Source organism: Mustela erminea, chromosome 16 (genome assembly GCF_009829155.1).
Source record: "Mustela erminea isolate mMusErm1 chromosome 16, mMusErm1.Pri, whole genome shotgun sequence".
In the NCBI taxonomy this organism is placed as follows: Eukaryota; Metazoa; Chordata; class Mammalia; order Carnivora; family Mustelidae; genus Mustela; species Mustela erminea.
The window spans coordinates 37,333,632-37,360,592 of record NC_045629.1 but is presented as its reverse complement, the minus strand read 5'-3'; the positions used below and the strand labels follow the sequence as shown (position 1 = coordinate 37,360,592).

At 33.7% G+C, this 26,961-nt stretch overlaps 1 protein-coding gene across 1 annotated transcript in view; it reads right to left on the bottom strand.

The window, feature by feature from the left end:
* Positions 1–349: 349 nt before the first annotated feature.
* LOC116574944 (cyclic nucleotide-binding domain-containing protein 1-like) overlaps positions 350–26,961 on the bottom strand; it is a 64,678-nt gene continuing 38,066 nt past the window's right edge. The window contains exons 3-5 of the mRNA XM_032315995.1: positions 1,810–1,947; positions 453–585; positions 350–357 (exon numbers count right to left, since the gene is read on the bottom strand). Of these exons, the coding sequence (XP_032171886.1) occupies positions 350–357; positions 453–585; positions 1,810–1,947 (279 nt within the window). The remainder of the gene's footprint in view (positions 358–452; positions 586–1,809; positions 1,948–26,961) is intronic.

Sequence of the window (26,961 nt, the reverse complement as noted above, 5' to 3'; positions counted from 1 at the left end):
AATCCACACATCCCTGCCATGCCAAATACTGGAAATGTTGGCAGTTTCACTGTTGCTATTCCTTCTCTCAGCCTCACCTTTTCTCTATATTTTCCACTGATAATGTGTAGTGCAAGTACAGAGAAGCAAATTTGCTCCTGAAGTAGGTTCAATCAGGAGAACAGGAAAAAAGAATAGAACTGCTCACTGCATTTCTACTTTTGTCCTTACATTGCCTGGATAGGGCAAGAAGGGCATGGCCATGAAGAAATACAGAGGGATATGAAAGTAAGGCAAGTTCTGAGATCACTCTTCAAGCCAATACATAATGATTTTTTAATGAAAAATAGGCAATAATCTAAATGTCCAATTAAAAGACTACATTAAGAAGTTAGAGAAACACTCATATGAAAATTACTAATTCCAATAATATGTTAGGTAAAGAAAATGATCCAAAATTGCATTAAACTCACCATGACCTGGAGGAAATTTTTTCCATTTAATGAGTGCAACTAGCTCACGTATGGATAAAGTGGGCCACTCTTCATAATATGGACATTTACGAATTAATTTCACCTTTTCTTTATTTTCGAGTTTTATTTTTTCCTGAAAAAGGTTATTAAAAAATAAGGAAAAATGTACAGTAGATAGATAAATGGGAGTAACAGAAAAATAAAAGTTATATGAGTGTAAATTATATAACAAAATTACATTTGAAGTTTGTAGGAGCATCATTCTTGATCACATAACTATATTGAAATTTTAATCTTCAGATTTGCTACTAAAATTGTATTTTCCCCCTTTCATAATATTTTTAGACTTCCATAAGTGTTTTAGCATTTTTAAGAAATCCTGTCATAGTCAAGACTAAACTCAAAAGTTATACTTGATAATATTGAATCCTTGACACTTATATTTTGAAAATAAAACATACAAAATGATTTTTTTTAAGCTAGCCACTCTGAAACCAGGGATTTGGAAGGAAGTTGAATTCTGAGAAAGTCATCTGTACCACTGACACTGAGACAACTGTATCAAAATACACCCTAACTATTAGAGACCTAAATCTAAAAGATGGATGTCTCTTCATCTCCCTCCAACCTGAGCACACAACCGTAGCTGATACCAGTGCTCTGTTGCCCCTGTACCAGACTTAGATCCTATCAGAAAAGCTCATAGACAATGGGGGCCTTTCAATGCAGTCATTTATAAAAAACTTTCTCTGTCACCAATAAAGGAGAAATCAAAAAGAGGGAAAATTTTGGAGTTGATTAAAGGAGACTAAATTGGTAAACTTGAAGTCAATAAGTTATCTTAATGTAGCAGAATTGGGGGGCCAGAATTAAATTGTGATCACCTATTCATCCAACACTGGGTTTTTAATATCTATTACAACAATGAAATAGCATGTCAGCCACTCCCAAGTATTTCTTTTTCCTCAGGTGGACTGACAGATTTAGAGATCTCTCTGTATGTTTGTCTGGTATCCCTAACTCGTGACAAGCTGTTGACACCCAAAACATATGTTTGTTGAATAAGTACCTGAATAAATGAATGGATAAATGAATGGATTTGAAATTCATGAAAAACCCAAAGTGCTAAAAATATACATAAAATATACCCATAGAGACCTTTCTTTCCACTTCAACTACCCATCATCATCATAAGCTTAAATATTGTTCATCAAACAAGCCATATTTTTGTCTCCAAGTTAAGTATATTAAAACATTAAAAAGATATGGACATCTGTCTAAAGGCAAAACTTAGCTTGAGTTTACACACATATTGTGTGTGTGTGTGTGTGTGTGTGTGTATTAGATATGGTCGTACCGATTTAAATCTTGCATAATTCTTTGCAGAGATTTTAAGAATTTCACAATCTTCTTCTGTGATCACTGAGTACTCCTTTGTTTGTGATTCAGTCTGAGCTTCAACTTCTAGGGTTCCAAAGGTACTCCATTGTCGAAGCTGTAAAAAATACAGAAGTAGCTTAAACTTCATTATCAATCATCAACATAAAAATACCAGTGATGATGAAAGAAACAATCTAGAAGAGTCTGGAAAAGAGATGATGGCAGATCAAACTCCAAGTCTGTGAAAGAAGGGGATCTAAACAGTCTTGCATGGATGTCATACTTCTACCCAATGTTACCTTCCTAAGGCAAGAAAAAAGTTTCCATTTTTTTAACTAGAATGAAAGAAATAACTTATAAGAATAGATCTTCTGGGGGCACCTGGGTGGCTCAGTGGGCTAAGCCTCTGCCTTCTGCTCAGGTCAGAGTCTCAGGGTCCTGGGATCGAGCCCCACATTGGGCTGTCTGCTCAGCAGGGAGCCTGCTTCCCCTGCTCTCTCTGCCTGCCTCTCTGCCTACTAGTGATCTCTCTCTGTGTCAGATAAATAAATAAAATCTTAAAAAAAAAAAAGAATAGATCTTCTGTTTTATCCACTGATTCATTTTAAATACCTAGAATAATGCTCGGAACATAGTAAACATTCAATAAATATTTGTTGAAAGAGTGAAGAAAAAAATACACTTACATACTTGGTCTTCTATTTATTTTATTATCCTCATATGTTAGTAATAATAATGAAATGAATATATTGTTATGCAGTATTTAAATTATAAGTATATATATTTATGCACACTCATATTCACACAGTGTCTTCTAATTTAATATGTAAAAGATAAATATTTAGCATCCTCAAAATTTTGCACTAGGATATGTATTGTAAATTATTACTATATAATGAGAATATATACAGCTACATAGAAGATCTGTATTCATGTTTGCCTGGGGAAAAATATATAGCATAGATAATCTCTATCTATGAAATTGAGAAGCTTTTTAGGAAAAACATCAGGTCTATATGCCCAAGATAATATGAGAGGACATCCACTCTTCCAATTCAAATCCATAGAAAGGCTGAATTGTTTTCTTTTGAGTTGAATGGATAGCTGAGCTTGAATCTGCAAGTTTAGAATTAAAGAGGAATTTTAAACAGACACTGATGAAGCTGAAGTGGTTCATAGTGATATCAAACTAGGATAAAGGCCTTAAAAAGTGGAGCTCTGGGATTTGTCATACATGTAGGAGTAGGAAATGAGACCCAGGACCACGCAAAGCAAGGAACTGGAATTGAGCCCTCTTACCTAAAGCCTAAGACCTTGTGTAACTGTCCCTAAGAATGAAGTACTGCTTAAAATATAACCTATGAGAAAATACACTAGTTATGAAGCATGCTTAGATATAGCCTTAAGAAAAACATGTACTGGCAATAGGCCTCTGGGGGAGAAGATGATATACATCCTTGAAGCCAAGCAGCTGGGGATGCCTGGCTCACTCAGGGCCGGCCCAATGCCACCTGCTTCATTTTTCCATTATCTCCCCTGCCCTGGAGAGCACCAGAAGTTAGTCAGACAATCCTTTTGTTTGGGCTTGCTCACTCTAGGTCATGTACTACATGACCAGATATACTTTGCTTATCTTCTTACGTATCTACAAGACTCATGGTCAATGTATTATCTCCAGTTTCTTTGTTGATTGTTACCCACTTTCTAATAAACATGAGACTCAGGAGTTGTTTGGGGTGACAGTCTTTTCTACTGACCCCTGCTCCCCTTCCCCTGCAGCTGCAGCTGACTTGTTTGTGCTTTATTCTTCTCCCATGCACCATCAGGAGGCAGCACCTTGGAGGATCACCTCTTTGTGAAATGGAGGCAACAAAGTCTAGTTTGTTGCCTCCACTAGTCTAGCTAGGGAACTGGGTACAGTTGTCACAAAATCAGGATCCTAGGTCTGTAACTTTTGTAGGTGAAGAGTATACATTTATACATGGTACAGGACTCAAAGCTTAAAAATTACTCTACAATCTGGTACACATCTAGTACCTAGGGTCCAGGAAAGTGCAAATTTAAAACCCTATGGATGAATTGAGAATAAAAGGAACTCACATAAGAAGCAATCCCTACTAATAAAAAAATCACAATAAAAACTTAAAAGCTTCACAAGTGACAAAACTCCTATGAGGGTAACTCAACAGAGAACTTGAAAAAAAAAATCTAAAATAATCTATTTACAATTAACTTATTAGATCTTACTGCATTTGCATTTTATAAAAGAACAAAATTAAAACTTTTATAAGTAAAAAATTATAGGAAGTTATTAAAAAACTCAATGAACACATTAATTAAAATGTAAGAGATAATTCACAAAATGGGTAAAACATGAGAAAAGCATTCAGAGTAAAACATAAAATATAGAAGAAGTTTGAAATAAGAATTTAAAAGATATGGAAGACAGATGGAGAGCATTCAGTATACATGTACTAGGATTTCTAGAAGGAACTAAAAATAATGGGAGATGAGTAAATATCAGGTCAGTGACAACAGCACCAAATTTTCCAGAATAGGGAAAAGATGAGTCTTAGAAATAAAGGAATATACAAAACTTAGATATATATTTGTATTTTGTATTCCTGCTCAGGTTTTGTTTGGTGTACTCTATCTTCCTCCTCCAGGTACCCCTTCATCATCTTGATAGTGATCAGTATATTCAAGTAGATATCTTCTACATATAGTTTTCCAAATTTTCTAATTGTTTTTAGGATAAGACTTAGTTTGTATTACCTATTAAACTGTTATGAAAGCATAAGTCCTTTATGACTTTAATACTCTTAAGGGTTTCTTACTTGATGTGTTAACAATATCATCAAATTCCCTAATCTTATTAGGAAAGTATTACATTTCCAATATCTTTTACATATGATCTATATGTAAACATTGTTGTATAACTGAATTACTATATTACTGAATTATTTAAATTATTAATATTTATATTTCCATTCTGTCTTATAACTATGTCATCTTCAAAGTGCTCAGAAAAAATAAGTTTCAAGCTAGAATTCTATATTTACTTAAAATAGGAATATGGAATGAAGAAAAACAAGCATCAAGCTAATTTTTGACATCATGTGAAACAAATTTAAAAAGAAGAATTTTAGCTAGAACAATACTGAATCCAAAGAGGAGTACAAAACAGTAGATAAAAAAAATTGGTGAATGTAAATAAAATTTATCAGCATATAATATTTTTAAAATAACTAATTTTTATAGCTAATTTTTTTAAAGATTTTATTTATTTATTTGACAGAGAGAAATCACTAGTAGATGGAGAGGCAGGCAGAGAGAGAGAGAGGGAAGCAGGCTCTCCGCTGAGCAGAGAGCCCGATGCGGGACTCGATCCCAGGACTCTGAGATCATGACCTGAGCCGAAGGCAGCGGCTTAACCCACTGAGCCACCCAGGCGCCCCTATAGCTAATTTTTTAAACTATTTTTAAAATAACAAACTAATATGTGGTACTTTAAAATAACATATATTTAAAATAGTTTTACAACAATAACTCCAAAGAGAAGAGCAAGAAGACAAAATGTTTTGAGAGTGAATCTTTATACTTTGGAACTAGGAAAGAAAAAAGATTATATAACTTTTCTTAGTTAAAATTGAAAATTTAATAATACAGAAATCGGACCTTTATGGATGCAAAAAATAAACATAATGACACAAAAATAAAGTGATGAAATTTACCATGTCCCTAAAATATCTAAAACCTATAAGCTGACTTATTACGAGCAACAAAAACAAATAATTAGATAAAATGCCAAATTATTTTAAAAAAAGAATTTATAAAGAGAACAATTAAATAAACCACACACAAAAGAAAAAAATACAGGTCTATTAGATCAAGTTTGTTAATTGTGCTGTTCAGAATTTCCATATATCCACTGACACTTTTTTTTTGTGGGGGGTCTGGTCCCTTATCAGTTACTCAGTGATACTTATTAAAACTACCCTTTATAGTCATGGACTTGTTTACTTATTTTCTTTCCTCACTTCTTCCCTTCATTTCTTTATCTTTCTTTTCCTTTCCTTTCCTTTCCTCTCCTCTCCTCTACTTCTTTCTTTCTTTCTTCTTTTACTCTCTTTCTTTTCCTCCTTCCTTCCCTCTCTTTCTCTCTCTTTCTCTTTTTTTTCCATCAATGTTTATACATTTTGAGGTAACAATTCTTAGTGTATATAAATTTCACACTAATTATGAAATATCTCTTTTTACCTTTAATAATATTCTTGTAGTAAAGTCTACTTTGCCTGCTATTAGTAGAGCTTCACTAGCTTTCTTTGGTTTAGTGTATTCTGGTTTACCATTTTTCCATTATTTTATTTTGCAACTTCCAGTATATTTGTAATAAGGTGTGTCAGCATACAGGAGTTTTTTTTTAATCTATCCTGAAAATCTTTGTTTATTAATTAAAATACTTAGTCTTCTATATTTAATGTAATTACAGACATATTTGGTTTAAATTTGCCTTCCTAATATTTGCTATGTGTCTTTTTTATTTTTCATGTGTCATTTAATTCTTTTTATTCAGTGCTGAACACGAAGTATAAAAACTTGTTATTGCTGTAGATATCATCTTCCTCTGAGATGCTTTTCCTACTGACAGTTAAGTAGTGAGTGTAGAAGCAGATTAACATGATCCAGTCATTAGGTATTGAGGTATTTGAGGCTGGTTTTAGTTCTGGGTTTCTACTGATAGACTAACATGTATCAGAACTTCTTCCCTTACTAGACATAGAACTTTTTTTTAAGATTTTATTTATTTATCTGCCAGAGAGAGAGAGAGAGAGATCACAAGTAGATAGAGAGGCAGGCAGAAAAAGAGGGGGAAGCAGACTCCCCATTGAGCAGAAAGCCCGATTTGGGGTTCAATCGCAGGACCCCGAGATCATGATCCTAGCTGAAGGCAGAGGCTTAACCCACTGAGCCAGCCAGGTGCCCCTAGACATAGAACTACCTGTTAAGCACTATGAGACTGATGACAGTTCTTGTTAGATTTTTAGCTGCATATTTTTACTTGTGTTCTCTGATGGTTAATTTTATGTGTCAACTTAATTGGGTCATGGAATATCTGGATAAATTGGTCAAATATTATTCTGGGTGTTTCTGGGCAAGTTGAACTTTTAAATTTGTACACAGAATAAAGTAGATTGCTTTCTATTCTGCGGCAGGCCTCATCCAATCAGCTGAAGGCCTGATTAGAAAAAGAGACTGATCTGCAACCAACTAAGAAAGTATTTAGGAAATTCTCTATCCAGTGGCCTTCAAGCTGATCTCACTAAATATCAGTGATTCCTGGTTTTACAGCATCTTCCAGACTTCAGACTCAAACTGGATATTGGTTTGGTAGATTTTGGATTTGCCAGTCTCCATAATTGTCTGAGCCAATTCCTTACTATCTATCTATCTACTTATCTATAATCTATCTATACTTCTGTCCATCCATCCATCCTACTGGCTCTGATACCCCTAGTTCTATAAAGCTTAGGAATTAGCAAATACCTGAAAGAAAAGAAAGGCATATCAAGCTACCTTTCCTCTGCTTTTCTTTTCCCAGTATCTTGGTCCCTCAAATCCTGATTGTCTAGGTAGATTGAACTCCAAATTTTGTCACTCTTGTACTGCAAGACTCCTGAAAGTCCTGAACTACTGTTTTTTTCTTATTCATCCCTATGATGCTTAAAAATTGGCAGATGCCCCAAAGGAAAGCAACAGGAAATGTCTGGCTCAAAATATTGTATTTCCTTTTCTTCTTGAATCATGGCCTTCAAATCCCCTGGTTCCCTTGCTTGCTCTCAAATACCTTCAGACAGTTGTTTGGTTGGTTGCTGTTATCCCACCTTTTTAGTGTTCTCAGCAGGGATATTGGGTTGATGCAAGCTACTCATCATGGTCAAAAGCATGAGCTTTGGCAAACTAAAGTGACTGTTTCTTTAAAACAAGATCTACTTCTCTTTGTATTGTTTAGATTTGGTTAGCTTGCTCTTATCATCCCTGTATAAAATGAGTGACAAAAATTACTCAGAATAATCAATGGGACAATAATATCTAAACCCTTTTCATAGAAAATAAAGGAACGATAGAGACTCTGACAAGATTGTCCAGGAATTTTTGTATAAATTAGTATCTGTAATTAGAAAAATATTCTGAAGAGCCTTATCCTGGTTTTGAATTTCTTTTCCTAAAAAACAATGGAGAAAAATTAGATGGCAGCTTCTTAACACAAGGAAGGAACTAGTAGGCATACAAAGGGGGAAAATGCTTCATATTTCAAAATACTTCATATTTCATCTTTTTCTCTTTCTCTGTAGATGGATAGATCATATCCATGATTAATTAATCAATGAATATTAATGTATTAATAGCAGAATTTCTAATGTCTGAATTATTCATACACATCAGATACTCATAAGAAAATGTAAATACAAAGCACTCTTTGCTACTTGGCAGATTATGTATGTTGTATGTACCTGTGTGTCCTGTTGAGTTTTCTCTGTCAACTGTATTTTTTTAAGTCTTTTAAAAATCATAAATTTTCTAGTCCATATAAAAGATATATCTACAAGTGCAGGAAAGGAGTAGATCAACAGTGAAAAATAGTACCCGATGAACTCATTGGAAACATGTTCCTGTATAAGTGTCACAGTACCTACAATATAAAAACTCCTAACAGCCCAGACTACATCCTATTAGCACAGCTTAGCCGATAACCATGAACTGAACATCAGTTATATCCCAAATATTTCTTTGTGCATTAATTTTTTTTATGTTTGGGAGGGAACAACTCATACAGTATCTTCTGCACTGGACTGCTGATTTTTCTTGCCAAAGAGATACAATTTTTTCCTGTCCTCAGAGGTCCTAAATGACTACACTTAATTCTGAAGGAGTCACCAGCATGATTCAGCACTTTCATTTATCTAATTTGAAAATACTGAATGTATAATTTAATCAGAAGTATAGTTCAAAAATTAAACCAATTAATTAAAAGATAACATTTGGACAAATAAAATATATTTAATAATTTTCTAAACATAGTTGGTGCTAAATAAGTATTGCTGACTAGTTATAGATGAGAAAAAACATTTTTATAGCATTATTATTTGAGATATTTTTACTTTCTTATTACAAGGGAGAAATTAATCATTCTGATATGTAGGAATATACCATTCAACCACTAGAAATAATCATTCTAGCATGTCATTTAGTGATATTGCTCTTTCACTGCAATATTATATTGCAGAAAATATGAGTGGCATAGTCACAATTATTTTAGAGTAGCACTAAGAACTAAAAATACTTCTATATTATGATATGAAATACAATGTCAGTTAAAGTAAAAGCTAATATTACTTTGAATAATCATAAATTTTTTCAAATTAGTATGTAAATCTTAGTAAAAAATTAATGGAGCATATGTTGAAATGCATACATTATAGGTATTCATACATAAGTGCTCATCACATGTTCACTAGCTATAACACTTATGAAATCTAATGTTCCTTAATGGATCAACATCATTCATGTGTTATATGGTTTCTCATTTTTAAATTAATTGCTCTGATGTGATTTGAATTTTATATGAAAAATGATATATTTTGGTAGCTTTGTATAGCAGACTTTCTAATAAAGCAGAAACACTGCTTTCTGACTTTATATTCAAAATAGAACATTTTATCCACATACTGCTAAATTCAATGGCTCATATATCCATTTATTCTGAGTTTAATATGATCTTATAAAGAAGATTCAGTTGAATAAGCTTAAATATAAAGTGAAATAACTGTGTCAGCCTAATCCCAATGTGAAAATGATTTAATATTTACATTTTTGCTTATAGCTAAAATAAGTACTTTGAACTGCACTTTGGGATTTTCCATATTCATCATTAAAAAACTATAATTTTCTTAACTATACTCTCTACTTTTATAATTATAAACTTTTCAATGAATAATAAGCATATAAAAGTAACAATAAAATGAACTTCTATGTGCTCACTACCTGACTAAAAAAAATCAAATTTTCCTAGTTAGGCAGAGGTAGCCATTATGTTAATTATTAGGATATTAATTTATAACTATATCTTGGTAAAATTGTATGTATCTACAATATAGTATAGTTTTACCTTTTTCTTCACTTATTATTATTTTACCCTTTTCTACGAGTATATTTTACCTATTTCTTGCCTATTTCTAAAACCTATAGTTTTACCTATTACTATAGTATAGTTTTACCTATAGTATAGTTTTACCTATTTCTTCTTTACCTATTATTTTAAGTAACATTAGAATAAACATTATTATGTTTTTGCTGAATATTAAGTTTTTGAAATACAACCATGTTGATGTAGTTCATTCATTTTTCATTGTTGCATGATTATGCTCAGATTATTTATTAATTATTTTGCTGATGAACATTTGTGTCATCAGTATTTGGCTATAAAATGATAATATAAGCATTATTATATGTGTGTTCTTATACAATATGTAGCTATTTTTCTAAGATACATGCCTAAGGATGCAGTTTATGTGCTACAGGATGTGTTATCACTTTAACATCTAATATCCAAACTGTTTTCTGAAATGCATGTTCTAACTTACATCATACATACATTACATACATACATCATAAAGGCATGCAATGTCTTTCTGCACAGCTTCTCCAAAATTAAGCATATTCTGATTTTTAATATTTTTCAATTTGGTAGTAAGTAATAGTATTGATTTTTTTTTAAGATTTTTATTTTTATTTATTTATTTGACAGAGAGAAATCACAAGTAGACGGAGAGGCAGGCAGAGAGAGAGGGAAGCAGGCTCCCCGCCGAGCAGAGAGCCCGATGTGGGACTTGATCCCAGGACCCTGAGATCATGACCTGAGCCGAAGGCAGCGGCTTAACGCACTGAGCCACCCAGGCGCCCATGGTAGTAAGTAATAGTATTGATTATACATTTTTGTTATTTATTTGCATTTATTTTAAAGTCAAAAATATTTACTGTATATTTACTGGGTTCCTAAAATGGTAGAACTTCATTGAATTTGTCAAGTCCTTTAATTCATAATTTCTCTTCTGCATTAGATTGATGTATATGTTTTGTATTTTTCATTATTATTGTCTTTTGGATTTTTAGGTGATTATATAGTCCAAATGTTGGTTCTATCCTATTTATGTGTGTTGAAAAAAATCCTCATTGAAAGTGTGCCTTTTCTTTACTTAGGGTATCATGGGATGAATAAAACCTAACTGGTATTTTTTTTTTTATGCTTCAAGTTTTTATTTAGATTCTGGTTAGTTAACATATAGCGTCGTATTAGTTTGGGGAGTAAAATTTAGTAATTCTTCACTTGCATATAACCACTTAGTGGTCATCAGAAGTGCCTTCTTTAATACCCATTACCCATTTAGCCCATCTTCCCCCCCACCTCCCTTCTAGCAACCCTGCTTGCTCTTCATAGTTAAGAGTCTCTTATGGTTTGCTTCCATCTCTTTCTTTCCCCTAAGTTCATCTGTTTCATTTCTTAAATACCATGTATGAAATATATGGTATTTGTCTCTCTGACTGACTTATTTTGTTTAGCATAATATGCTCTAGCTCTATCTGCATTATTGCAAAGGGCAAGCTTTCATTCTTTTTGATGGCTGAGTAATATTCTTATATACACCACACCTTCTTTTTCCATTCATCTGTCAATGGACATTTGGGTTCTTTCCATATTTTGTCTGTGGTTGATAATGCTGCTATAAACATTGGGAGCATGTGCACCTTCAAATCAATATTTCTGTATTATTCTCTGGAGTGGCTGCACCAGTTTCCATTCCCACCAATATAAAAGTGTTCCCTTTTCTCCACAACCTTGCCAACATATATTGTTTGGTGCTGTGAATTTTAGCCATTCTGAGAGGTATGATGTGTTATCTCATTGTAGTTTTGATTTGTATTTCCCTGATGAGGATGTTGAGCTTCTTTTCATGTGCCTGTTAGTGATCTAGATACCTTCTTTGGAAAAATGTCTATTCATGTCTTCAGCCCATTTCTTAACTGATGATTTAAGAATTTTGAGGGGCATCAAGTTTGTTAAGTTCTTTATAGATTTTGGAGACTAACCTTTTATCAGATATGTCATTTGCAATTATCTTCTTCCATTCTGTAGGTTGCCTTTTAGTTTTGTTGATTGTTTCCTTTACCATGTAGAAACTTTTTATCTTGATGAAGTCCCAATGGTTTATTTTTGCTTTTGTTTCCTCTGCCTCTGTAGATGTACCTACTAAGAGGTAGCTATAGCCGGTGTCAGAATGTTTCCTATGTTCTGCTCTAGGATTCTGATTGTTTCCTATCTCACATTTAGGTCTTTCATCCATTTTGAATTTATTTTTGTGTATGATTTAATAAAGTGGTCCAGTTAAAACTTTGATTTTAAATTTGTTTGGGGGGAGGGGTAGAGGAAGAAAAGATAGGATCTTAAGCAGGCTCCATGCCCAGTGTGGAGCCTGATGCATGTTCGATCTTACAACACTGACTGAGATCATGACCTAAGCCAAAATCAACAGCAGGACACTTAACTGATTGAGCCACCTAGGTGTCCCAAAACTTTCTTGGTTTTCAACAAACATCCTTATAGTATACTTCTGTAAGTATCTTATTTCAAAAGCTTTTGTTATCATGACATCATGAGGAAATTCTGCTACATACTCTTTCAGAATATTTGTTAGCTAATTCCTTTTATAATTAAGCTTGTGATCCTAAATTGATCTTTATGTATGACATGAAGTAAACCAGCAGGTTTATTTATTCTATTTACATAGGTAACCAATTTCCTTAGCTCATATTATTGAATCATCCTACAAATTTCCCCACTGTTTTTCATGATACTAGTTTACATCAAGAGTGTTTACATATGTGGATCTTATTTTTGGACTCTGATTGCTCATCTGTTCATCTAAGCCACTATTAATCATTATAAAAGCACTATATCAATTATATAGCCTAGTTTTAAGTCTTGATATCTGGTAGAAAAAGAATCCCTTCCGCAAGTGTCATCTTCAGAGTACCTAGCTCTTTTTAGCTTTTGGCTGTTTAGTATAATTTTTAGGACCAATTGACAAGTTCTACAAGAAAACTACTTGGGGGGCGCCTGGGTGTCTCAGTGGATTAAGCCGCTGCCTTCGGCTCAGTTCATGATCTCAGGGTCCTGGGATTGAGCCCCGCATCGGGCTCTCTGCTCAGCAGGGAGCCTGCTTCCCCCTCTGTCTCTGCCTGCCTCTCTGCCTACTTGTGCTCTCTCTGTCAAATAAAATAAATAAAATCTTAAAAAAAAAAAAAAGAAAAAGAAAACTACTTGGATTTTTTTTCACTGAAATTGCAAGAAACCTAAAGATCTTTTTGGGAAACTTGTCATCTTTAAAATATTAAATGTTCCTATCCCTAAATGTAGGGTAACTATATTTAAGTCTTCTCTTATATGTTTTAGGAATACAAATAATGTTCTCCAAAAAGTATCACAACAACAATTTTTATTATTTTTCTCATGTACTCAATATTTTACATATGTATTTAATAGAATCTTTTTATTAATGATATTTTATAACTGTATTTTTGTGAATTCTTTTATTGTAATATCAACAATGCATTTAGGGGTGCCTGGGTGGCTCAAATGGTTAAGCATCTGCCTTCGGTTCAAGTCATGATCCCAGGTTCCAGGGATCGAGTCCTGCATCGGTCTCCCTGCTCAGCAGGAAGGCTACTTCTCCCTCTCCCTCTGCTGTCTCTCTATCAAATAAATAAATAAAATCTTTTCAAAAATGCATTTATAACACAAATAATGATTTGTTACATTTTAATCAGTTCTTTAGTTGTTTTCATTTAGAGGAAGGGGTTGGTGAACTTTTTCTGTAATGGACTAGAACGCTTACATTTTCAGTTTTATGGGACCTATAGTCTCTGTTACTATGATTCAACTCTTCCATTTTGGAGTATAAGTAGTCACAAACAGTATATAACAAATGGGTGTGCTTGTATACTTATAAAACTTTATCCACAAAAGAAAAAAAAAAGCTGTAGTCAGATTTTTCCCAAGGTCTTGAGTTTTTCAACCCCACAGAGCTTCATTAATATTATTAAGACCCATATACTTTATTATTATTTATGTTTTAACCTTAAAAATGTATAAAAAATCATTCCATAAGATGAAGTAAAAATGACTAACATTTAACATACAATAATATATTTTACATGATATACTATATGGTATAAAAGAGTACTTCTAAAATATGATATTCATATAATTTACGTTTTAAAAATTATGGTTTCCAGATTTTTTAATTGATATATTTCCTCCTGTAGTAGCCCTTCTGTTCCTCAAAATGTTTTACATTTAATTTTCTTTGGCCTTGGAAGTCATATTTTTAGGCTTATCATATGTTAAATATAAGTAAACTATATCATCTAAACATCTATTGAACTCTCCTAGGAGTAAAGTATGAAGCTTGGGAAATTTGTTTGCTTTGGTAAAATATAACTAATCTGCTATAAAGTCCTTTAAGTTTATCACTGTGCTCATCTTAGAAGAAATTGTCAGATCCACTCTTGTTATATGAAATATTACTGTATGTGGATATAAAGCAAATCCTTTTAGAAAACAGTTACACAGACAATTTTTTCTGAAAATAATTGTGCATGTGTTTTTCTGTGTGTATGTGTTCATTTATATGTTGGCTGAGTAAAGTCTTAGCCAACTTTTTAAGGAATTATCATCATCCAGAATGTGTTACGGTGGAGGTTTACTAAAGCTTTTACTAAACATTTTCTGATTTTCAATAATATAGTCTGTTAGCTGTATATTTTGTCCAGTTTCATTTATGTAGATGGATTTCTGAAGATGGGTAAAAGCAGCTTCTTAAATAATTTTTTGGGAAAAATATAATAAGCCAGTTAATTAAGCCAGTTAAAAATAAGTAAGAATTGATTTCCAGTGTTATTATACACACACACACACACACACACACACAGAGTTTCCATACAAATGACAAGCTTATAAAGAGAATAATGGTCATCAAAATTGACAAGGACACTAAGTAAATACAAAAATTATTTTAATTAAAGAAAAACAGAGTTGAGGCCACCATATACCACTATGGTTGTGATCATATTTTTCAGGCAATATTATGTAATAAACATATATAAAGGGAGTTCCACATAAATCAAGGAAGTTCAATCCTTATTCTCAAAGCAGAGCCTGGTGCTCTGAATTTTTGCTCCCACCAAAAGGCTTGTTTATTTATTCACCAATTCACACCATCAAACTGAAACTTTCAGCTGCATTTCCAGCCATCTCTACCACATCATCATCTTCTCTAAGGCCAAAACAATTTCTTATTTATCTCAGTACCAAACACATAGTAGGTGTTAAAAAATGTCTGTTGTGGGGCGCCTGGGTGGCTCAGTGGATTAAGCCGCTGCCTTCGGCTCAGGTCATGATCTCAGGGTCCTGGGATCGAGTCCCACATCGGGCTCTCTGCTCAGGAGGGAGCCTGCTTCCCTCTCTCTCTCTCTCTCTCTGCCAGCCTCTCTACCTACCTGTGATCTCTCTCTGTCAAATAAATAAATAAAAAAAATCTTTATAAAATAAAAAAAAAAAAAAAAAAAAATGTCTGTTGTAACTAAACTGAACATTAGAAAAATGCCAAAATATAATCTTTTATCAGAATAAATAAAGACCTCTTGAAGTATTCAAAGGTTTTGGATGCTAAAGTGGTGAATTTCATCACTCTCTATCTCAACTGGCAGAACCAAGTGGAAGTTTATATTCCTGCCTTTGACCAGGGCATATGCTAATGGGATTCTCAAAAGCAGGGAAAGGAAATAAAATAATTAAATCTGTAATTTAAAAATAATGCTGTTAAAGGTAGGAACCTTTCCTGAGACTCAGTCAGAATGTTTTTGCTGTTCTAATTCTTTTTAAACTTCTAACAATTAATAAAAATATAATGTTTAGCCATCTATACTGTGTTCAATAAAGAATTTATTAGGAACAAAGCACAGTTCTTGAATTATGCCTTAATGTACTTGGACTTTTTGCCATCAACAAAGCAAAAAGAAGCACAAATTCCATTTCTGTGATACTCTAAGTGGTATCATCATACCTCTAGCTGTCAGTAATCTGTAAGAAATATACAAGTCACCAAAAGAACACTTTTCATGGTCAAGCCCAGTCCTATAGAGGAAAAAAAAAAAAACAACCCAAAACCAAAAAACAGTTTTTGATCTTCAGAGAATCACTATGCTCAGACACATCTCAAATAATTGGTGGTTTACTTTCAAATGCTTCCAAAGAAAGAAATAGTATATAGTAAGAAAGCTCTATTACAAAGAACTTGAGGTGAATTGAAACATCAAAGAACACTGAATAAAACATTGAGGTTGTTTGTTGCTTGAACAAGTGGGAAGAATCAAATCACTCTTAAGGAAAACCACCCATTAAAGAAGGCAAACTGATGGAGGAACTTTTAGCAACACAGAAAGGCAATTTCAAGGAACTTATTACTATGTATTTTCACCAGCTGTAAAGAATCTCAAAAGAGCACTTTAAAGATTTACAGTGCTAGTGAAAAAAACATTTGCTATACAGAACCAAAAAAATCATTTTTATTGTTTAAGATCTTTTTTTAAATTACTGATCTTTAGCGTGGAAAGAAAGACATTGGTCCTCAAACTGCTGACTCAGAGAGTAAGAAGGGTTGGATTTGTTGAAGAGGAAATAAACTATTGGAAATGTGGAACAACTGCAATGGTGAGACACCTATATCAATCTGAAGAGCAACCTGGGATAGAGTAAGTCTGGTCAACTGCATAAGTTTCCATTGCTGGCCAATGAAAGAGCCTCCCAGGATGCCTGGATGCAAAAGGTTTAATTATGCAGTTATTCAAGTAAGTACTTCTTCCATGAGTATAATATTCTTAATTTGAAATTGTGGTTTTATAGTTATGATCATATTATAAGAAAACACATTTTATTTTTTTGTTTTTTGATTTTGTTTTGTTTTGAAAACATATTTTATATGCACATTAATCTTACAGCATCTATTCTATTTATTGTGTCTTATTCTGCTTAATAAAGACATAGAATATTTTCTGATACTAGGCACCATACTCAAGACTTTATAAATATTAGCTCACTGAATACCCATAACAACACTCTGACCTGAGTTTGTTACTATATTCATTTTTTAAGGATGAAAATTAGACTCAGAAGGCTAGGCAACTTTTCCAAGGTCACACAGCTGGTAAGTGGCAGAACCAAAATTGGAACTCAAGCAGTCAGTCTGGCTTCAGAACCTGAGCTGGCTCAATCACTTCTCTGTGCTATTTGTGTATGCTCAAAGCCAGGTGCAGAATAGGTGAGGAAAGATAGCTAGTGAATATTGAAAAATGATAATTACAGGTATTGGTTTTCATATTAATTATATTTTTAAAAATTGGCTGCACTTACATATTCTTCAAAAATTTAGGAATTTGAAATCTATGTGTTAAATGAGAGGAACAAATTATTCTAACTGGCTTTCCTTTCTCTTGAAAAACTGTAATCATTTTTTCCCTCTTTACAGCACAGGTCTACTTTCATGCACAGATGTACTTTAATCAGGTAAATAAAAATCAAAGAGTAAATAAAAATGATAACTATTCAGTAAATTTTCAACATGCACAAGGTTTATTTCCAGTACCTTTAAATCTTATATCCTGTGATCTTTTCTTAATTTTCTGTCTCAGTCCTTTCTTCCCACCACCTTCACTGGCTTCAAATTGTCCCTGACTCCTTGGGTCACAACTGTTGTGCCCCAATTACATCTTTGGAGATTATTTTTAGAGTAATTTTATGTTTACAATAAAAATGAGAGTGGGGCACCTGGGTGGCTCAGTGGGTTAAAGCCTCTGCTTTGGCTCGGGTCATGATCCCAGGGTCCTGGGATCGAGCTCCGCATCGGGCTCTCTGCTCAGCGGGGAGCCTGCTTCCCTTCCTCTCTCTGTCTGCCTCTCTGTCTACTTGTAATCTCTGTCTGTCAAATAAATAAATAAAAATCTTTTTAAAAAAATGAGAGGAAGGTACAGAGACTTCCCATATATTCCCTGCCCCCCACATATATATTTTCTCTCATCATCAACGTCACTCACCAGAATAGTACCATTTTTTAAGCAAGGATGAACCTAAATTGAGACATAATTATCACCCAAACTACCTAAGTAACAGTTTGGTTCATTTTTTGGTGTAGTACATGCTAAAGATTTGGACATTAATGTATAATGACATAGATCATAAAATCATACAGACTATTTTCACTGCCCTAAACATCCTCTGTGCTCTGCCTATTCATCTTTCCCTCTCCCACTATTACTCCTGGCAACCACTAATTTTTTTAAAGTGTTTATAGTTGTGTCTTTTCCAGAATGTCATATAGTTAGAATTACACACTATGTAGCCTTCTCAAAGTGGCTTCTTTCACTTAGTAGTATGCATTTAATCTTCTTCCATATCTGTTCATGACTCCATAGCTCATTTCTTTTTAGCACCAAATAATATCTCATTGTCTGGATACACCACAGTTTAATTATCCACTCACCTATTAAAAAACATCATATTCCTTTCAAGTTTTTGGCAATTATGAGAAAAGCTATTATTAACATCTCTGTGCAGGGTTTTGTGTGGGCCTAAATTTTCATTTGGACAAATACCACAAAGTATAACTGTTGAATCATATAGTAAGAGTATATTTAGTTTTGTAAGAAACCACCAAATGACCTTCCAAAGTGGCTGTACCATTTTGCATTTCCATCAGCAATGAATGAAATGCTGTTGTTCTGCATCCTCACCAGCCTTTGGTGTTGTCAGTGTTAACAGATTTTGGCTATTCCAATAGGTGTATAGCGGCATTTCATTGCTGCCTTAATTTGCATTTTCCTAATGAAAAATGATGTGGAGTATCTTTTCATATGTTTATTTGCCACCAGCATATCTTCTTTGGTGAGGTCTCTGTTAAGGTTTTTTTTTTTTTTAATTAAATTTATTTCTTTTCAGCATAACAGTATTCATTATTTTTTCACCACACCCAGTGCTCCATGCAATCCGTGCCCTCTATAATACCCACCACCTGGTACCCCTGTTAAGGTTTTTGATCCATTTTGTTTTGGTCCAGGTTGGTTGCTTTCTTACTGTTGAGATTTAATTAGGAGTTCTTTAAGTATTTTAGGTAACAGATCTTCGTCAGATTCATTATTTGAAAATACTTCCTCCCAGTCTGTGGCTTGTCTTCCCATTCACTTGATATTATCTTTTTGTAGACCAGAAGTTTGTAATTTTAGTAAAGTACAGCCTGTCAATTATTCCTTTTACAGATTGTATCTTTGGTGTTGTATCTAAAAAGTCATCACCATACCCAAGGTCATCTAGGTTTTCTGCTATGTTATCATCTAGGAGTTTTTATCATTTTGTGTTTTACAATTAGGTCTGTGATCTATTTTGAGTTACCCTTTGTGAAGGATGTAAGGTCTGTGTCTAGACATTTTTTGCATGTGGATGTCTAGCTGTTCTAGCACTATTTGTTGAAAGACTGCATTTACTCCATTGTATTGCTTTGCTCCTTTGTCAAAGATCAGTTGGCAGCATTTATAAGGCTCTATTTCTGGCCTCTTTATTCTGTTCCATTTATCTATTTACCTATTTTTTCACTAGTAACATACTGTCTTAATTATTGTAGCTTTATAGAAAGTCTTGAAGTTGGGTAGTATCAACCCTCCAACTTTGTTCTCCTTCAATATTGGGTTGGCAATTTTGCAGTCTTTTGTCTCTTCATATAAACCTCAGGTTCCATTTGTTGATATCTATAAAATAACTTTCTAAGAATTTGATTGGGATTGCATTGAATCTATAGATCAAGTTGGGAAGAACTGTTATGTTGGCAATATTGAAACTTCTTCTCCTAAACATGGAATATCTCTCCATTTATTATTTTATTCATCAGAATGTTGCAGTTTTCCTCATATGGATCTTATACATATTACAGTAGTTTTGTATCAAAATATTTCGTTTTTAGGGGTGTGAACACAAATGGTTTTGTGTTTTTCATTTCATATTCCACTTGTTCACTGTTAGTATACAGAAAACTGACTTTTTATATTAACTTTATATTCTGTAACTTTGCTGTATTAAAGTTCCTAGAGTTTTTGGTTGATGCTTTCAGATTTTCTACATAGATAGTCATGTCCTCTATAAAAAAGTTTTATTTCCTCCATCTCAGCTGTATATCTCTTGCTTTCCTTTTCTTTTTTCTTTCCATTTCTTTATTTATTGAATAAGCAAAGACTATCATTATAATGTTTAAAAGGAATTGTGAGAAAGAACATATTTGCCTCATACCTGATCTTAGTGGGAAAGCTTTATGCTTCTAATCATTAAGTATGATGCTAATTGTAGGTTTTTCTGTAGATAGTTTTCATCAAGTTTAGAAAGTTTCCTTCTCTTCCTGGTTTACTGAGTGAGAGCTTTTGTCAAGAATGGGTATTGTAGGGCGCCTGGGTGGCTCAGTGGGTTAAGCCGCTGCCTTCAGCTCAGGTCATGATCTCAGGGTCCTGGGATCGAGTCCCGCATCGGGCTCTCTGCTCAGCAGGGAGCCTGCTTCCTTCTCTCTCTCTCTCTGCCTGCCTCTCAGTGTACTTGTAATTTCTCTCTGTCAAATAAATAAATAAAATCTTTAAAAAAAAAAATAAAAAAAAATTAAAAAAAAAAAAAAAAAAAAAAAAAGAATGGGTATTGTATTTTGTCAAATGCCTTTTATGCACCTGTTGTTATGATCATGTAATTTTGTTTTTTCATCTGTTGGTGTGATCAATTACATAAATTGATTTTCGAATATTGAATCAGCCTTGAACAACTGGGATAAATCCTACTTGGTCAGGATGTATAATTCTTTGTATACTTTTTTGGAATTGGATAGTATGAGTACTTCGTAATAACAATCTTAATTCTCCCTCTTACTCCTTTTATCATCACTGTCATTTGTTTATACATAAACATAGTGAAACATATATATATATTTATACACACATGTGTATATATATTCATAAGCATGTGTATATATATTCATAAGCATACATAGTCAAATACAGTGTTGCCATTATTATTTTGGAAAAGGTGTTATATGTAAGATAAAGAAGAAGAAAATTAAGGAGTTTTTATTTTGTCTTACTTATTCCTTCTCTGATCCTCTTCCTTTCTTCTGTGTAGATCTTAGTTTTTGACTTATATTATTTCCTTTCTCTCTAAAAATTTAACATTCCTTGCAGGCATCTACTTATACCACCAACAAATTGAGAAAGTCTTTGTTTTTCATCAGTTTTGAAAAATAATTCCCAGGGTACAGAATTTTAGGTTGGTGGGGTTTTTTTTGCTGAACATTTTAAATATTTCACTCCACTCTCTTCTTGCTTACATTGTATCTGTTAAATCAGAAGAAATTCTTTGTTGCTCTATATGTAAGATGATTTTATTTTCTGACTTCTTTCAAAATTTTTTTCTTGATATTTCTATAATTTTAAAATGAAATGCCAACATGTAGGTGTTTGTTGTTTTGTTTTGTTTTGTTTTGGCATTTATCCTGCTTAGAGTTCTCTGAGGTTCTGGATCTGAGGTTTATTGTCTGACATTAATTTGGAGAAACTATCGGTCATTATTGCTTCTAGTATTTCTTCTGTTCTTTTCTCTTTCTTCTCCTTTTGGTATTCTCATGATGCACATGTTACACCTTTTGTAGTTGTCCCAGGGTCCTTGAATATTTTGTTCTGTTTTTAGTCTTCCTTCTCTTGGAATTTCACTTTTGGAGATTTCTAATGAGATATCCTCAAGCCGAGATTCTTTCCTCAACCATGTCAAGTAAGCTAATAAGCCCATCAAAGGTATTCTTGATTTCTGTTAGTGTTTTTGATTTCTAACATTTTTCTTTGTTTCTTTCTTAAGATTCAATCTCTCTGCATTGCCCATTCAGTCTTACATGTTGTCTACTTTACCTATGAGAGCCCTTAGCTTATCAGTGACAGTTGATAATGTGTAGTCTTGTTTTAGTTTGTTTGTCTGTTTGGTTGGTATTTATCCTGCTTTGTGTTCTCTGTACTTCTGGATTTCACAATATTGTGTAGGTCCCACTAAGACCAGGTTTCCCTAGAGATTTTAACTCTCAGAGTTGTCTATACTGAGCTATCAATAATTTGTTAGGGTTCATCTTTATCTACCTTCCACACTGGTTCCCTACCTGGTTTCTACTTCTGAGTTTGTGCTCCTGTAATCTTGTGCCATATATTTGCCTCTGTCTTTCTAATCTTACAGGCTGTTTGCCCTTTGCCCTACCTTCTTTCATGGATACAAGTAGAGTTGTTGAATTACAGCCTATTCAGCTTTTTATTTGTTGATACAACAGAGTGGCGATTTCCAAGCCCCTTACCCTCACAAGCGCTTCCATTTACTTTGTGTGAGATAGACGACATAACCCAAAACGTGATTATAACAAATAATTGACTACTGATGATAACAAATTACTTTGATTGGACAATACAAATAAGCTAGACGGCACTGAAATAACATCTTTTGTTCATTGTTACAACAGTCTTTCTGAAATCTCTTTCTCTGCTTCTTTTTACCACTCCTACTTTCCTCTCATGGTCAGTGAGTGGGAGCCTTTCCCAAAGATTAGTCCTCAAGTCTCTGGTCTACACTTATGGGAGCTCTACTGTCTGAGAACTCGATTCTAATGACATGGTATCACCATTATTTGGAATACTGTTAAATCTCTCTACATTTCTGACCTGTATCTACATGCCAGTCACCTCTCAAAGTGCCTACTGGGCATTTCTCCATGAATATAATTCATATAAAACCCAATCTAAAATTGTCTTCTCTAATTTAGAGACCTTTCTTTTTTCTCTATTTTGTATATGATAAAATAATTTTATCAATGACTTAAACTCAACCTTCCAGTTGTTGACATCCCTATTTAACTAAATTCTCATTTTCTCATAAATCCCACATCTTGCAATCATGACTATTCAAGTCATGTTTAATATTTTGTTTTTCTTTATTATCTGACCCTTTCTGTAATTATTTCCCCAATAGTGGTTCTAAATCTTCATTCCCTGAATTTGGTCCTTATGTGATCAATTCTGTTTATTAATTCTCTCTGCAGCTCTCATTTACCAATCTATTTCTGGATCTCTAATGTAATAATAATCATCCTATAACAGTTACTTCAGTATTTTCCCACTTATCAGTCAGGGGAGATATACAATGGCCTTTTGGGTAATATGAGAACAATGAAATGAAGGAATTATTTCCATCTGGACAGGAGAGACTCCAAGCCCCGAGTCCTCAACCTAGCCAATCCCAAAGATGTTGCCAAAGATCTACTCACAAGAAAGAATTCAAGGACAAATTAGCACAGTGGAGAGACACAAGTGGAAAAGTTTATTAAAGTGAAAGTACACTCCTGAGATATGAGAGCTGGTGAGTTAGAGAGAGAGAGAGAGAGAGAGAGCGCTATGCCTCTGAGGTATGGGTTTTTATCTTTTATTGACAGTTGTTAACAGGAAAGTGGAATATTTATTACTTGGAGTGGGAATTTCTTTGAAGCAGGATTTGCTGCTTTTTTTCTTCCTTATTTGGTGAGGGGTTTCTGGCCTACTTTTTCAGTCATCTTGATCCTTGTGGCTTTGTTTTGGAGTACTGCCAGGGCAGGCCTCTGACTTTTCCAATAGCTGGCCATGACTTCTTCTAACAGAACTACTTATTAAGGGTATTGGAAACCAGAATGGATAGTGTCATAACCTGGGGTTAAGAAGGGCAGAGCACATCTCTCCTAGGCCTGAGAAGAGAGGAGAACTTAAAGGCTTGGAGAGCTGTGTTGTGACAATCATTTGATCAGAGCTGTGACCCTCAGGTGAGAGATTCAGTCAGTGACACTGCAGACAAGGAACCAGGGAATAAATACACATAGCTCCACTCACCTACCTCCTTCTGATCTCCCACTGGTCCCCTTCCTGGACTAAATCCAACTGTAGATCAGTGGGGAAAAAAAGCCCTTGGATTTAATCCCTACAGGCTAGCCTCAGGGTAGAGAGGAAGGTAGAAAAGAACGGGAGACTGGTTCTGATGACTAAGAGAAAGGAAGGGGAAACTCATTGCCTTAGATTTTCAGCTTATCCTTTAAACTGGCCTTGAATATCAGGCTTAGCCCTACCTTACTACTTTCTCTCTCTTTTCCCCTTCTCCAGATCTGCTTTTTGTTCATTTACCACTGAGTTTCCTGAACTCTGCACATCTCGGATGCTTGCTTATTTTCATTTCTAAACCATTGCTTAAGACAGGATTCTACACAGAAAATTTATGTGCCCTCTCTCTTTTCTATATAATCAAATCTCACTTATCCTTTAAAGACATCATAAGATCCCCCTTATCAACAGGCATTATTTGAAACTCAGCCCATAAAAATCTACTCCACCGGTGACATACTATCCAACTTTGTGTTCCAGTTATTACACACTTGAATAGGGACTATCTCATATTGTCATTTAATTTGTATGTGTACATATATTGAGCCCCCACCAGACTATAAGCTCTTCAGAGCCAAGAAAAAAAATTCCTCTAAGTTTTAGACTCCTCACATCTAAGGAGCTTATAAATACTGTATATTAGATTTTAAACTTAAGAATAAGAATGTCAAATTCATTTTTGCTTCACCAGTACTCAGCAGTCAATATATAGCACACAGTGGATGCTTATTTAAGGTTTGTTGAATTAACTACATTAAAAAAACCAGTGAAAAAAATAAATTATGTGCTTCTATTAACTTATTCTTTAAGTAAAATAACAAACTATTTCTCTGATTATAAAGAAGTCTACAGAGTCTAGATATGAAATTGCTTTTCTTCATGTAAATATAATCATTGAAATAAAAACATAATTGATTTTGAATAATGTTAAAACTCCTACTATAATAACAAAATATTGAAAGTCAATTATCATTGTTTGATGTTAGTCAACCAATTTCATTGAATTGAATATAAAGAAAAAGTATACCTTGTTTCACATTTATGTAAACACAAAATGGAAAAAGACATTTCCTTTTTCTGTATAAAACCCAGTATATCTTGAACTACAATTGAACCATATTTATCATAATAATGTATACAACTCTGGCTATAGCAGCAAGGAAAAAGTAGAAATGAATGTTAGACTAGGGACTTAGTCTAATTTAAATGTTTTTATGTATTTGTTGTTCTATCAAAAACACTGATGTTATTATCAGTTTAGGTGGGAGTACATAATCTGCTCATCAGATTATAATCAAGATAGATTCTATAATGATGCTTTTCAAATATACTTAACCCCCACAATATTTGAAAAGTATTTACTTCAAGAAATCTTACTAAGAAGAATACTAAAAGATAAATACAAAAAGGTTCTTCTTGACATAAGATATGGGTGCCACTGTGGGCAGCAATGAAATGTTCTACCCAAACTTTGTCCTTAGTGCTCCTAAAATGACTAAGGAGTAAATTTAGAAAAAACTGTTTGATAAAACATATTTATAGCCACCTGCCTTTGAGTACTACCATAGAATTTGAAAAGAATAAACAGTAAATGGTACCTAGACAGAAGTGGTCAATTCAGTTTCTAAGAAAGAATGTCATATAACAAAACCACCAACCATATTCAACATTCAAAATACTAGGAAGATAATACCACAAAAGCTAGAGAACTGAAATTACACCAAAGGTCTCACGTGTCCTGTTTTTATAGTTTTGCCAATCTGCCGAATGATTAAATTACCTTGCATAATGTCAAACTAACTCTTGAGAATTTTGTGTCAGAAACATATTCACTCACTCAATAGCAATTCCTCAGTCCTGCCTTGTTTGCTAAGCCTGATTTTGTTCAGGCATCAGGCTACAAAGCGCCCAGAGATAATGACTAAGCTCTTGGATCTGAATCTTGATTGCTCTAAGCTTATAAATGGTGATCACATTCAACTTTGTCAATTTTCAGCTGAAAAGTGAAATGTCTTAATCCATTTGGGATGTTATAACAAAATACCATAGATTGGGTGGCTTATTAGAAATTAGCAGTAGAAATTACTGTTCACAGTTCTGGAATGTGGAAGTCCAAGATCAGGGTACAAGCACGGTTAGTTGAGAGCTTTCTGGATTGCAGATTTATTGTTATATCTTCATATATAGGAAGGGTCAAGAAATGTCTCTGAAGCCTCTTTTATAATGTCACCAATCTCATTCAAAGGGCTCTTCCCTCATAATTGAATCATTTCCTATAGTCCGTACCTACTAATATCATCACTTTGGGAAAGAGTATTTCAACTTACACATTTTGAGGGGATACAAATAATTCTGACCATAGCGTGGACCTATGACCCTGTCTGGCCAATGAGAAAGAAGTGGAAGTCTGTGCTTTGTGTGTATTTTGTGAAAATGTTTTCTTCACTGATAAAAGGACACATGATGAAGAACCATCCCCCACTCCACTCCTGGAAAAGTGACAATTGAGAGACAAATCTGAAGAAGAAAGCCAGCATTCTAGGGATGGCAGGATGGAAAGATAAGCAAGTTCCTGCATCCAGGTGACATTGTTATGGCCCTATATTAACAATCACTGAGCCATCTATCTCCAGACTTCCATTATGTAACATAATAAATATACTTATTGCTTAAACCATTACTGATAAGGGTTTAGATTATACACATTGAAAAATCTTAACTGATACGGAGGGTAAGACCAAATTCTCTAAACACATTTCATAACTTGGATTTCAACTGTAAGAAAAAAATTTCTATATTCAAAAAGTGACAACATATTAAAAAATTGTGCTAATGTAAAAATTCTAGAAGTTATTGCATGATCTAGTTTGCTAAAAATTAAATCCTATAGCTTCCCAGTATGATCAGTTTCCATTCCCAGTATGATCAATAACCAAAAGACATCATGGAAATAATGACTTGAGAAACAAAAAGAAGGTCAATTAGCTTATTTTAGAAGTAGTGG